The sequence below is a fragment of the Capricornis sumatraensis genome, chromosome 7, assembly GCF_032405125.1.
Source record: "Capricornis sumatraensis isolate serow.1 chromosome 7, serow.2, whole genome shotgun sequence".
In the NCBI taxonomy this organism is placed as follows: domain Eukaryota; kingdom Metazoa; phylum Chordata; class Mammalia; order Artiodactyla; family Bovidae; genus Capricornis; species Capricornis sumatraensis.
The window spans coordinates 7,383,356-7,397,748 of NC_091075.1; the positions used below are offsets into that span (position 1 = coordinate 7,383,356).

General features: G+C 41.3%; 1 protein-coding gene across 3 annotated transcripts in view; it reads left to right on the forward strand.

Moving 5' to 3' along the window:
- Positions 1-14,393, forward strand: part of PRDM5 (PR/SET domain 5) — a 262,625-nt gene that overhangs the window by 63,494 nt on the left and 184,738 nt on the right. For all 3 annotated transcript variants that reach the window (XM_068975244.1, XM_068975245.1, XM_068975246.1), the window contains exon 3: positions 13,188-13,310. In XM_068975244.1, the coding sequence (XP_068831345.1) occupies positions 13,188-13,310 (123 nt within the window). The remainder of the gene's footprint in view (positions 1-13,187; positions 13,311-14,393) is intronic.

Genomic DNA, 14,393 nt, shown 5'->3' on the forward strand with positions numbered 1-14,393 from the left:
TTAACAGTGCATGACTGTGCCTTATTTGAAAAGGTTGAGGTTGAGGGAAAGGAATCCAATGACCAGAGTGACTGTACTGAGTATAAAGCAAGCTGGATAGGATCCCAGTCACTTGGGGAATAGGTTGGGCATGAGGTATCAGATTGTCCCATGGAAAAACAAATCAAAAATGAAATTGTAGGATTCTGTGTTACCAGAGTTGGAATGGGATTGACATTAGGGCTGACTTAGCAATGTGTGTGCTCAGTTCCTTCTGACTCTTTGTGACCCCGTGGACTGTAGCCCGCCAGGCTCCTCTGTATGTGGACTTTTCCAGGCAAGAATCCTGGAGTGGGTCACCATTTCCTTCTCCAGGGGATCCTCTCAGCCCAGGGATTGAACCCTGGTCTCCTGTGTCTCCTGCTTTGGCAGGCAGAATCTTTACCACTGAGCCACGTGGGACTTAGCAACAGCAAGGACTGAATCATCTTGGTGTCCTCCCGTTGTCTTCTCAAGCAGACCGCGTGCTGTTCTCAAAGGCATGGCAATTTGAGAGTGAGGACTCAGTGGCCTGAGTGGGGGAGTCGGAGCCCGCAGAAACAGCCCAGTAAGCTCCAGGTCTCTGAAAGGGGTCGCATTCCCCATGGGTCCCTTGGAACGTCCAAGATTCTTTCTCTGATATGCTCTTACCCAGGGGAGTTCTCATTTCTGTCAGCTCCCTAGGCCCAGACATTCATGTCCAGCTACAAAGAAATCAGATCAGGGGAAAATCCCCAGCTTTCTTTATCAGAAAACATCCTCTGCTGCAGGATTTGTGTCCCAGGTTTGAATGGCATTCCTTTCCAGGCCTTTGGCTGCCAGAGCATTATTGATGCCAGACATGTGGTCTGTATCAGGGTGATGCCCCTGTCCCAGGGATCCTGCTTCCTGGCAACTTGAGCCTTTTGGCAGGATTCTAGAGAATGAGCTACAGTAAGAGCATGTGTAACATGGGTGTTGGGGCGCCTTCCGAGGCTATCCTTCTCTTCACATTCAGGTGATGGGACATAAGGACTTCAACTGGAAAGTTTTTGTTTGTTTATATATATTTTTAAAGTACATAATTAAATTTTTATTTATATTTAATTGCAGGATAATTGCTTTACAATAGAGTGTTGGTTTCTGCCAGACATCAACCTGAATCAGCATTAGGTATACATATGTGCGCCCCCCTTCTACCTCCCGCCCACCTCTCACCCAGTGCCGCCCCTCTAGGCTGTCCCAGAGCTGGTTTGATTGCCGAGTCTACAGCAGAGCCCTGCTGGCTGAGTACCTTAGGTGTGCTGGTGTGTCTGCTTCCATGCTGCTCTCTCCATCTGCCCCACCCTCTCCTCCTCCGCCCATGTCCATAAGCCTGTTCTCTGTGTCTGCCTGTCCATTGGTGCCCTGCAGATAGGTTCATCAGTACCATCTTTCTAGATTCCATATGTATTAATATATATTTCTTTTTCTCTTTTTTACTTCACTCTGTATAATAGGCTTTGTGTTCATCCACCCCATTAGCACTGACTCAAATGCATTCCCTTTTATGGCCAAGTAATACTCAGTTATATATATCTGTACCACGTCTTTATCCATTCATCTATTGATGACATCTAGGTTGCTTCCATGTCCTAGCTCTAGTAAATAGTGCTGCAGTGAACATGGGGATACATGTGTCTTTCTCAGTTATGACTTTCTCAGGGTATATGCCCAATAGTGGGATTATTGGGTCATAGGGCAGTTTTACTGAAAACCCAGCTGGCACACTGGTTAAAGGATCCACCAGCCAATAGAGGGAATGCAAGAGATGCAGGTTCGATCCCTGAGTTGGGAAGATCCCCTGGAGTAGGAAACAGCAACCCACTCCAGTATTCTTGCCTGGAGAATCCCATGGACAGAGGAGCCTGGAGGGCTATGGTCCATGGGGTTACAAAGAGTTGGACACGACTGAGCACAGCACAGAACATGGTAGTTTTATTGCTAGTTTTTAAAGGAATCTCCATACTGTCTTCCATAGTGGCCACGTTAATTTACATTCCCACCAACAGTGAATGAGGGTTCCCTTTTCTCCATACCCTCTCCGGAATTTACTGTTTATAAATTTCTTGATGACGGCCATTCTGACCAGTGTGAGGTGATCTCATTATAGTTTTGATTTGCATTTCTCTCATAACGAGCAGCATTGAGACCTTATTAGCCATCTGCATGTCTTTTTTGGAGAAATGTCTGTTTACATCTTCTCCCCACTTTTGGATTAGGTTGGTGGTTTTTCTGGTATTGAATTGCATGAGCTGCTTGTGTATTTTGGAAAGAGCTGGACATTTTGAATGAGGAACCTAAATCTTTTAGGAGCAAGGAGAGATCTGCTCCTTGGAGAGTGCTTCTTTTTATGAACATTCTGTAATTTGGAGGGTAATTTGTAATTCCTTGTGAATACTGTCCGGTGGCGCTCAAGGGCCTTCTCTGAGGGTCATACTTCAACATTTTTTGGCTGTATCGTGAGAGCTAAAGAGAGTTAGGAATCCTTGGCAAACCCACCTGATGGGCTAGAAGTGTAGGAAGATTTGAGAAGAATTTTCTGCTGTCTTTGCTTGCATATGACATAAATATTATTTAAATTTTATGTTTTTATTCCTTCCTATAACTACATTAAATATGCCTATCTAGTTTTGTCTGTTTTGGATTCAAACCTTTTAGAGGAGTGGGCTGTCTTATTTTCTCCTTCTGTACTCTATTTTTCAGGTATTAGGTTCTAACTCTTAAGACATAAGCTTCCCACCCTTATCTTTCATCCTCTCATTAACTCTGTTTTCTTATTTCAAAAGAACATTTCTTTTTAAGTCCTCTTTATATACATGAAAATCCCCAAGTGGAGAGTCAACTAATCTCTTCCTGTTTATTATTCCCTTTCAAATAGTTATTACCTTTTCAATCTCCTATTAGTATCAATGAGACTGATCTCTGGAGCTTGCAGTTTTGGAGTATTTGCCACTTTTTCCTTGGCTTGTATCTTAAATCAGTTCCATAAACAGATTCCGTCCAGCTGTTTATTTTGCAGTTACCCATCGTTTTCATTTTTATAGCCATTACCTCTTTCCAGAGCCTTATTTACTTCACATCTAGGTCATTGTAATAGCCTGTTTAATTCTTCTTCCTTTCATAAAATTTTTCCTCTATACACAGTCCATCCTGCGTATTAAAGTTGTGGGTTGCCTCCCATCATCCATTTTCCCTCATCTTTCCTAGATCATAGTTTCTGCTTCTCCCTCTTTCTTCATGTGTATTGTTACTGAGAAGCTGATCCCTGCTGAGGTGGATCCTGATTTGTGGTTATGTTTGAAGTTTCTTTTTGATGAAGCACAAAGCTTCCTAATGGACACTTTTCCCACTTATTTCCTATTATTTCTCTGATTTTACTGTTTGAACCACCAAATTTGAGTCCCATCATTCTTTACCATCTTCCGAACCAAATTTGCTAGTATCATTCATCTTGCCTCCTCCTCACAAAATGACTAAAATGCTCTGCTGCTGCTGCTGCTAAGTCGCTTCAGTCGTGTCCGACTCTGTGTAACCCCATAGACAGCAGCCCACCAGGCTCCCTCGTCCCTGGGATTCTCCAGGCAAGAACACTGGAGTGGGTTACCATTTCCTTCTCCAGTGATGAAAGTGAAAAGTGAAAGTGAAGTCGCTCAGTCGTGTCTGACTCCTAGCGACCCCAAGGACTGCAGCCCACCAGGCTCCTCTGTCCGTGGGATTCTCCAGGCGAGAGGACTCTACTATTCTTGTATTGTGATAATGTTCTCTGGTGTAGAGTCACAGGCTATACTGGACTTAGAACTAGTTCGTAAGGCAACGATCTCATATCATTGCCATTATGGGCCGTGAAAAGAAATGGTCCCTACTGTCTACATTTATTTTCTTTCTTTGATTTTTCTTACTTATTTTTTCCTTTCATTGAATGGTTGTAGTTTAGTTTGTATAAGTTACATATAAGTATGATAAAACTCGGTTGATCTCTAGATGATTTTCTACCTCTCCTGTTGACAAGTTTGTATGCTGTCCATTCAGCAACTGGAACTAACCTTATCTTATGTGTTGGGGAATCTCAGGATCACCCCCACATTCTGAGATTCCCTCAAGGGACTCATGAGACTCAGCTTGCAGTTGTACTCGTGGGGAAGATTTTCTTCAGTGACGTACACAGCTGGCTCACGAGGGAAGAAGGCACGGGCAGAATCTGCAGGAGCCCAAGCGTCACATTCATCACGCTCCCTCCTTCCCGTGAGAGGTCACACGGAGCTCACTCTTTTCCCGGTGATGAAGGAGGAGCACACACATGTGGTGTTTCTGTACGAGGAAGCGCATTAGAAACTTAGTACCCAGGATTTTTATTTGGGGCTTGTAGCCACCTTCTGCCTAGCATGTACCACGATTCCAGATTCCCAGAAGAAAGGCAGGTTTTCAGCATAAACCATGGTGTTAATCCTATCAAGGAAGAGTGAACCAGCCTTATTCATTAACTGTTGACGGGGGACATCCTGAGAACTCCAAGCTCCCACATGCCAGGCAAGGGCCAGTCTTATTTAGAAGCAGGCCCTTTGTAAACATGCTAGTCCTGGGCCTGCTAGGTCTACTCTGGTTGCAAACCTTGTCTGTTGGAAGCTTTTTATAACATCCTCTTTGCTAACATTTTATTTTTACTTTGGTCCCTCCTCAGGATCTCAGCACAGTTTCTTTCTTTTACACCTGTGTGTATTATTTTTGAAATGAATGAAGTTTGTGTGTATATCTACCTTATGATAATCAGACTTTGCTTTGTTATTTCTTTTTAAAATTGTGTTTTCTGTGTCCTTATTAATACTGAGGATGTTGGATAAAGAAGCAATATTCTAGAATTTCATTTGTAGCTTCTCATGGCACACTTTAAAATAACCAGTAAAGAACTGCACAGTAGATGTTGTTCAGTAAATGTTGTTTACTGATAACTGTTACCTTTTTAGAAACATTCAGCACAGAACTGTGATCGTTGGATGATTTTAAGAAAGGCAATGATGAACGTTAGTGATTGGGAAATATTTTATTGCGTTAGGTGTATTCTCATACTAGGATAATGCATTTGTTTCTTTATTGAGTTGCATACATTTTGAAGATGTGAATGTAAAGTACAATTAATTTAAATAGGCCGGGTAGGTTCAATATTAATAGCTGTAGAAAAACTGTGTATTTAGGAAAAATACAGAAACAGTGACTACCAGTGCAAATTGGGTTAGGAACTAACTCAAATTAGAATCAAAGGAAACCTGGATCTTTTTTTTTCTCATTTTTTTCTCCCTGTGGACTGCACAGAGCTCTTTGTTATTCAGTGTGTCTACTAACCTTGCCCAGAAATTTTCAGAAACAAGGCATCATCTTCTAAAAACAGCATTAAGACTGTGATCTTAGGATCTTGGAGATTATCATTGTTTTTTACACAGAGAACCATTTGAAATGCTTTTGTGTCTGTTAATTAGAATTTTGCTATTAAAATTTTCTTATACTTGGCATATTTTGTGTACCTTTTAGTATACCATAGGGAGGATTCTCCAGAAGCTGACTTCAAGACTCTTGTCTGTAAAAGTCTCAAATCTGTATTAAAATTCTGACAATGCTATAGGCTCATAAAATGTTAACTACATTTAAAGTTTTGTGAATAGTATATGATGGATTTGATGGATTATACCAAATTGAGAAATGACATGCTAACTTTATTAATATGGTTTTCTAATTCCTTAGTGAAATAACACTTTACTTATGGAGAAGTCACCTGCCTTAGGATGTTGACCAAATCAAGAAGTAAACCAGACGGCCACTAAGCAGTCAGAATGGATGCCAGCATTCATGTACTAACCTTTGCATGTTCTTTATAGAAAACCCCTAAAGCTGTGGTTGTCATAAGCTAATGTCAGCTAAATGTTTTTTTATGCAGTAAAAAACTTGTCTATCCAAAATATCACTGAAGTCTGACTGCCTGAAGATGTTTGTGAAACTGTAGGAAGGGAGGGACAGTGGTTACACTGCTAAGGCTCTTTCATGAATTTACTGTGAAAATGATGATGTGCTTTTCACGGTGTCTTTCACATTGTCATGTCAGTTATTTCTTCTTTAAAAAAATTAGTCCTATTTTACAAGTGCTTTGAAAGACAAGGTATGGAATGCTTTTGAAGTCTCCCATTACCTCTTAAAAAATATTTTCTAACTTTTAAAGGAAATGAAGGCAATGGCAGTTTTAAAAAAGAAGACACATTAGCTGAGCTTTTAGTGAATAAAATATTTATTGAGATAGGACCAGATAAAAGATTTCCATCTCTGAGTGGTCAGGTCCCCAAGCGCAGGATTTGCTTACGTATATAAACCTGACTGAGTTCCTCAGTTAAGACTTGCCTTCACATCTTTGACAGTATCAGGTGAGCTTTCTTGATATAGATTAGGTGATTATAAAGGCAGCCTCAGCTAAATGTAAGATGTGGCAATCAAAACAGCTTCTGTGATTTTTAAATTGCATCAGTAGAAAAGTAAATGTGAAAATCGCTCAGTTGTGTCTGACTCTTTGGAACCCCATGGACTGTAGCCTGCCAGGTGCCTCTGTCCATGGAATTTTCCAGGCCAGAATACTGGAGTGGGTAGCCTTTCCCTTCTCCAGGGGATCTTCCCAACCCAAGGATCGAACTGGGATCTCCTGCATTGCAGGGGAATTGGATTCTTTACCAGGTGAGCTACTGAGGAATAGTGCCCACATCACGGTAGTCCTGTGTGTGCTGAATGCTGTACTGTGTGAAGAGAGTTTTGACAAATCAGTGTGCATCTGTGAGAGGGCAGCCAGGATAGTGGAGGAACATTTATCACCTTAGACAAGGAGAGAAAGGATGGAGAAGGAGAGACATACTGCTGCCTTCAGAAATTTGAAGGACTATAGTTGGGAGAGAAATTAAAGCTACTGAAGGGAGGGCAGCACGCTGGAATCTGACTTAAGGGAGAAGGTCAGCTGAGCCGACCTACACCTGGGTTAGCTACCGCCTGGTGGCGGCGCCTGCTCTCACTTCAGGCGTTCAAGCAGAGGCGACTTGGATGTGTTTGGGTTTGATGATATTCTTAGGGTTTCCGTCGTGTATGTTCTTTGAACAAGGTGACACGGCAGGAAGATGGTACATGTGTGGCCTGCTCCGCTTTTGGAAGCAGTGTCGTCTCTGAGAACGTGTTAGTTGCTGTGAGCCTCGCTTTCCTCAGTGTGCCATGCCATGCTAAGTCTCTTCAGTCACGCCTGACTGTTGCGACTTTCTGGATCGTAGCCAGCCAGGCTTCTCTGTCCATGGGGTTCTCCAGACAAGAATACTGGAGTGGGTTGCTGTGCCCTCCTGAAGATGCAGGGGATCCTCCTGACGCAGGGATCTAATCCGTGTCATGCCTCCTGCATTGGTAGGCGGACTCTCTGCCAGTCATGCATCTTAGTCCTTTGATGCCCCCACAGCCGGGTCAGCACAGGGACTGTCATTCCCCATTTCAGAGGTCAGGAGACCATGGCTTAATTCAGCTGGAGGAAATGCGTCTCCCTTGACTCACAGTCAAGTTTGGATCACATCTGGCTTTTTTGATTTCCAGTCCAGCATTTTTGTCACTCAAGAATGCCAGCTTGAAATATTTAGGGCAGTAATTATTGCTAATGAAAAAGAGACTTGACTTTGTTCATCGGCCCTTTTAAGTCATTTACTCTTGGATGTATTATATTCTGGATGGTTCTCAGTGAAGGCCATTACTGAAGGCCTGTCAAGGCCTGTGTTTTCTCTCCATGTGCTTTCCCATCTGAGGATGGGTTTCTGTGAATCAGGACTATGAGATAGTGTCGGAGGGAGATAAAGCTGGGTATGCTACAGTGATTGTGCATGTGTGTTTAAAAGCACCAAAGCTAGGAAGAATTTGAGACTGAAGTCTTTGAAAAATCAACAGGAAAAAACCATACCTTTCACTTAGAAACTATAAATCATTACAGTTTCCTAGGGATGATCTTTGCTGATTCCTGAAAGTGTGTCTCTCTTTAGTTTAAATCTGACAACAGTGTGCTGTCAGAATTGATTGTTTGAACACACTTAGTTGTTTGTGTTCCTAAAGATACCCTGAAGTCTGGTTAATTAAATACTGAAAGCAGGGCATCTGGCCTTACTTCATTTAAAAACAATTGCTGAAACAATGCCTGTAATTTAAATACAAAAACATGATGACAGTTTATCCTCTAAAGACATCTATGCCCTAAATCTTCTTTAAAATTATTACCTTCTTTGAAAAGTCTTATTGAAAGACAGAAAGGAAAATATATTTTCTTTAATAAATCATAAAACATATTGTGACTTCTAATTAAGGAAATTATTGTTATATTTTTGGAACTAATTATATTTCACTGTCATTAAATTTTACCATGCTGCTGTTAAGTAAAATTCTGTTGGTTACATTTTATCATGTCTAGGGACAAATCTGGCTGATTTATGTACTAAGTGAAAAATTTCTCAGGCATTCAAAATAATTGAAGGAAAATAATAGAGTAACGTTGTAGACCCTTCTACTATGAACATGAACCATCCAAAAAATAAATTAGCTTCTCTGTTTATAGTTGACCCAATTTAACAGAGAGAATATTTAAATTGAAGGAGAGAAAAATTGTTTATATATATTTCCAATTTATTCTTTCATTTACATGTTGGGGTTTTTTTTGTTGTTGTTGTTGTTGAGCTGAATCTTTTTGTGGTTTCTTCTGTCCTTTGCTGGATGGGAAGGCAAACTGTGATATATATATATATATATATATATATATATATATATATATATATATATATATATATAATTTTACTGTTCAAATTGGTTTTTAGTATATATACAGAGTTTTACAATCATTATAATAATCAATTTTAGAATGTTTTCATCAGTCTCAAGAAGCCCCTATACTCTTTAGCTATGACCCTTTTACCTCTTTGTCCCCACAGACCTAGGCCACCACTAATTTACTCCCTATTCTGGACATTTTGTATCACTGAATCATATAATATATGGTCTTTCAAGACTAGATTCTTTCACTTAGCATAATGTTTTCAGAGTTCATTCATACTGTAACTTCATTCCTTTTATATGAATGCCATTAATCTTTAATCTGGAAATAAAGACATGTCCAGCACAGTGTCTTGGACCTTGAGAAGTGATGTCAGAAGCATTTGACAGACACAAGAACCTGCCAAGTTCCTGCGCAATGATAATTTTCATTTAATGTATAGTGACAGTCCTAGAGATATGAATGACTTGATTAAAGGGAGGAAGGTTTTCATTTTCACATGAAAGATTTTTTCCCTTTCCTAATTTAGCTAACTTATTTTTATGTAGCTGGCTTAGGAAGCCTGTGCAAATCAGAATTTAGAATTGAGATGATTTTTATTGCAAGATGAAAATTTAACTTCTTTATTGTTGTTGTTCAGTTGCTTAGTTGTGTCCCACTCTTTGCCACCCCATGGACTGCAGCATACCAGGCTTCCCTGTCCCTCACCACCTCCCAGAACTTGCTTAAACTCATGTCCATTGAGTTGGTGATGCCATCCCACCATTTCATCCTCTGATTTCTTTATAGACCCTGGTATTCAGAAGACAGTCCTCAATAGGACATTAACCGATATACTTCATTTCCATGAAAATTCAAATAGAATAAGATGGTATTGGGAGGACTTGTTTTGAAAGGAAAAGCAATACACACTCACTGCAAAGGTCAGATGCTGGAATGTGATACTAAGAAGAATTTTGAGTCTTCTTTATTCATTAGTCTTTAAAAAGGTTCAGTTTATATTACTCAGGGTTCAGTATCAAAATAGATAAATGGAGGCTTTAATAATAGCCATCTGTCTGGAGTTTCTTTTTTTTTATTTGATTTCTTTGGAAAGAGGAACGATGGATTAGATTATCCTTGGATGTCTCTCTTAGATATTTCAGTGAGGAGAATTCTGGGGTTAGGGTAGGAAGGTAAAAGTCATGTGAGCAATAATCCAACAGCTTCAGTCAAATGTTGGAGACTGGGATGGAGGAAACGAGGAAAGGACCAGCCACTAGAAAACTAGAGAAAGCAGGTGGCCTGTGAAGACTACACGGTAGGAACTTAAGCGTCATTTGGATAAAGATGTTTAGAGTAAAATAAATGAGCAGCAACTCTGTTAATGAGCAAAAAAGTTATGTCAAATGTAAATGTGTAGGCCACTATAGTCTGTCATTATAGTGTTGTTAGGAGATTATAAGCAATAATATATAGATTTAGATTATTGAAAGTGACAATCTTGTAATAATTTACGAAGAAATTAAATTGTACATGTCTCTTAAGCTGAAATATGATGTGAGAGGATAATAGATAACCAGAAAGTGCATACATCTAATGGACTGGAAATGAGTTACTGAGTCATTCAACATAGCTGGAGCTAGAGGATCTGGGGAAAAGCTGAAAAAATAAGGAATAAGCGATGCCCTTCATAAAATGGGCTTGTTATAGTAAGCCACAGAGAAATCTTTGTTATGTTACACATCTTTGAAGAATGAATTTCAAATGTCAAACTCATCTGATATATATTATGCTTAATTTGTTGTTGAGCTGCTTAGTTGGGTCCAACTCTTTGTGACCCCATGGACTACAGCACGCTAGGCTTCCCTGTCCTTCGCTATCTCCTGGAGTTTGCTGAAACTCATGTCCACTGAGTCCATGATGCCATCCAACCATCTCATCCTCTGTTGCCCTCTTCTCCTCCTGCCTGCAGTCTTTCCCAGCATTAGGGTCTTCTCAGTGAGTTGGCTCTCTGCATCAGGTGGCCAAAGTATTGGCGTGCCATACTTAATACTGAGTAACAAATGTATGACTAAGAAGGATCATTAACCGTTTCTGTAAGTAGTGGTAGCCTCTCAAATGCAATATGCCCTAGCAGTCATGCTGGTGTTTCCTGATGTAGAATTAGTTGGGTTGCATGGATTTCAGGAAACAGTTGTAGATTTTAGCTTCACTTCTGAGAAAATTTTTTTTTTTTTTAGTATCTAGTGGCATTGCTACCTGTTTTGCTTAATTTCGCTGTTTGTCATATAAACAGTTTTGTTACTATAGCTATGGCGGAGCCTGGAAAGGAGAATTTATACTCAGATGTTTAGAGTTACTTCTTTTACTCTGCTTGAAGAAATGTGGCCTGGTGTCCTCTTGCGGAAGTGTTGCTGTGTCACTTCTGTCTGCGCCAGCAGTGTGGCTGGACACTTTCGGCTTTACCCAGTGGGTGTCAGGATTCTGAACTGATGTGTGAGCAGGCGGGCAGGGTGATTTTCAGGGCCTCCCAATGCAGATCTCAGAATGAGGTTGTTATTTAGTGAGAAATCCCCATAGCTTCACGCCTAAACATATAAGACACAAGGAAGAGGTATTTATAGTGTTAAATTCTTTGAGCAGTTTCAGTATTGAAAATTAAATCCCTGCCTTTTGAGGGTCTGCTGTTTATTACAGAGATTTTTCAATGATTATTGAGGATCTTTGGACCCTTAAGGAAATAAGAATTGTTTGAGAAACATGGCATATATGAAATACAAGGAGAAGGCTAACTGTATTTTTTCCCCAGAAAATATGTGTTAGAATCTTGAAATACTGGTCTCTGTAGAGCGTGCAGCAGGTATTTTTACGCAGCAGCTTTTGGGTAACCTACCCTCTGGGGGTAACTTTCTTGTCTCCAGTCAGTGCCTGTGATCTGGCCTGTGTCAGTCTGTCTGGTCTCAGCACCCACCGCTTTTTCCATTGCTCCTTCTGTCCTAGCCTCATGGCCTTCCTGCTGTTCTTAATTTGCTTCCAGCTCAGGGCCTTTCTATGTGTCCTTTCCTGGCTGTTGCCCCTGGCTTGGAAACGGTCTTCCTGAGCTCTCACCTGGCCTGTGCCCTGTCTTCACTTAGAACGCGTTTCTGGTCACCTTGTCAGCACGCCTCTGCCTGACCGCTCCATCCTGAAGAGCCCTTCCCCCCTTACCCATGTCCTCCTCCTGTGACCGAAGCTCTAGTCTGTGCTCGTTTGCTCCTGTGTTGTGGGGTCAGGCTTTGTCTGTCTGTTTTGTTCACTGAAAAATTCCCGGGCGTTAGCAGTGTCTGGCACCGTGGTACGTGTGTGCTCAGTCGCTTCAGTCCTGTCCAGCTGTTTGTGACCCTCTTCTCTACTTTATACAGGTTTAGAAGTCTGGAGTTTGTTTCTCCCACCCTGAGTCAGTGAAGATATGGTCTTCATATTAATATTTCTGTTACTCTGTGTTGGAGATACGGAGCGCTAATCACTCATTCCTTCCCTCCTCCTTCCCTTGATTCCATTTGAATATAAACTCAGAATGAGCATTGGGTAAAGATTGGTGTATGTTTTATTAAACTGAGCAAGTGGCTGTAGCTTTACAGTGCAGAAGTTCTAAGAAGCTAGATTCAAAGCAACTTGGATTCAAGAGTGTCCAGTGGAGTCCTGGGTCCTGTGGCAGTTACAGCCCTCCCTCCCTCGATTGAGAGTTGAGTAGATCTGAACAGCAGGGCTTATGGCATGAAACAGAGCCAACTGTCCGCTCAGCAAGACTTCAGCAGGCCATGAAACGACAGAATTGAACTTTTTTATTTACCCACTAGTTAAAATGTGAATTGTAGCCCAGTGGATGTCCGGTTCCACTGGTTAGATTAGCAGATTGTCCACATATGGAAATGATTCAGTAAGCAGGTGCAGAGAGAAACTGAGATGATTGTTCCAGCTCTACCCCTGCCACTTGAGGAACCAAGCCGCACTGCCCTCTTGTGTGGAAAATAGGACGTGTTGCACCTATGGTTATCCCCTAAACAACTGCATTTGCGACACGTGTATTAAACTGTACCTACAAATAAATAATTTTGACCAGAAAAGAGCTATCAACATAGGATGTTTTTGAGAATTAATTGCATTTGTGAGTCATCTAGATCTGTCAAACGAAAGCGCAGGCTCTGTTTGTATGTATGTTTAAGGGATGGATGTTAATCCGGCATCTATTCAACACCTGTTAATAGAAAGGTGATACTTACGAAAAAATACCCTGTTATTTTTAGTTTGACTAATCTGTTTAGTGCGGCTAATACTAACTTCAAGTGTAAATTCGGGCACTCTTACATTTCAGGTTCGGGGGAGTAAGGGAGAAGTCCTGTACATTTTGGATGCTACCAACCCGCGACACTCCAACTGGCTTCGCTTTGTTCATGAGGCACCATCTCAGGAGCAGAAGAACCTGGCTGCCATCCAAGTGAGCTTATTTGCTTCTTATTTGTACTCTGTACATTGAGGGGAATGAACTAATTTATAACTGTTCTCCCTGTTTTAAATTTATTTCCAAATGACCTGCTTCGAATAACAGTAACTAACTCATAAAAGCAGAGAAGTCTCATCTAGTCAGCATATGCAGGAAAGGGCAAGCCCAGCTGTAAATTGACACCAGATCACTGACTTTATGAGAATTCTTGAGGGGATGAGTTACATGGTCTGATATTATCCTTGGCAGATTCTGCTTTCAAGTACTTTTAATTCATTCAGTGAATGTTTATTGATAGTTTTTCTGTTTGATGGCTTATTTGGCTCATGGCACAATGTTCTATGTTATTGTTTGGGAAAGGCTTCATGGAGAAAGTTTATTTGTGTGTGTTTCCCTGTGGCTGTACTCTGAGCTTCTTGAGGGTGTTGTATTCCTCAGGGTTTTCAGAGAAACAGGGCCAATAGGATCTATATATCTATATCTGTGATGTAAAGAACCCACCTGCCAGTGCAGGAGACATAAGAGACGTGCGTTCAATTCCTGGGTCGGAAAGATCCCCTGGAGGAGGGCATGGCAACCCACTCCAGTATTCTTGCCTGGAGGATCCTGTGGACAGAGGAGCCTGTGGGCTACGGTCCACGGGGTCAAGGAGTCAGACACGACTGAGTGACTTAGCACATACTTATCTCTCTATCCATCCATCTAGAAAGAGAGAAAGAGACAGAGACTGAGAAAGAGATTTATTTAGAGAAATTGGCTTATGTAGTTATGGAGGCTGGCAAGTTCAGTCTCTTCGGAGCCAGTGTCCCACCTCAAGTCCAGAGGCCACAGAGTGCTGTAGCGCAGTGAAGAGCAGGTGTTCTATTTCAACACATGAAATAGTTTGACGACATGAAAGCTGCTGTAGAATCAGCAAGAGCCAGTGTCCCACTTGAAAGTCCGTCAGGCCTCAAGAGTGGATTTTCCAGTTTAAAAGCCATTAGGCAAAAGGATTCTCTTGGAACTTCCCCTGTGCTCCAGGGGTTAAGACTCTACCTTCCAGTGCAGGGGGCACAGGTTTGATTCCTGGTCAGGGAA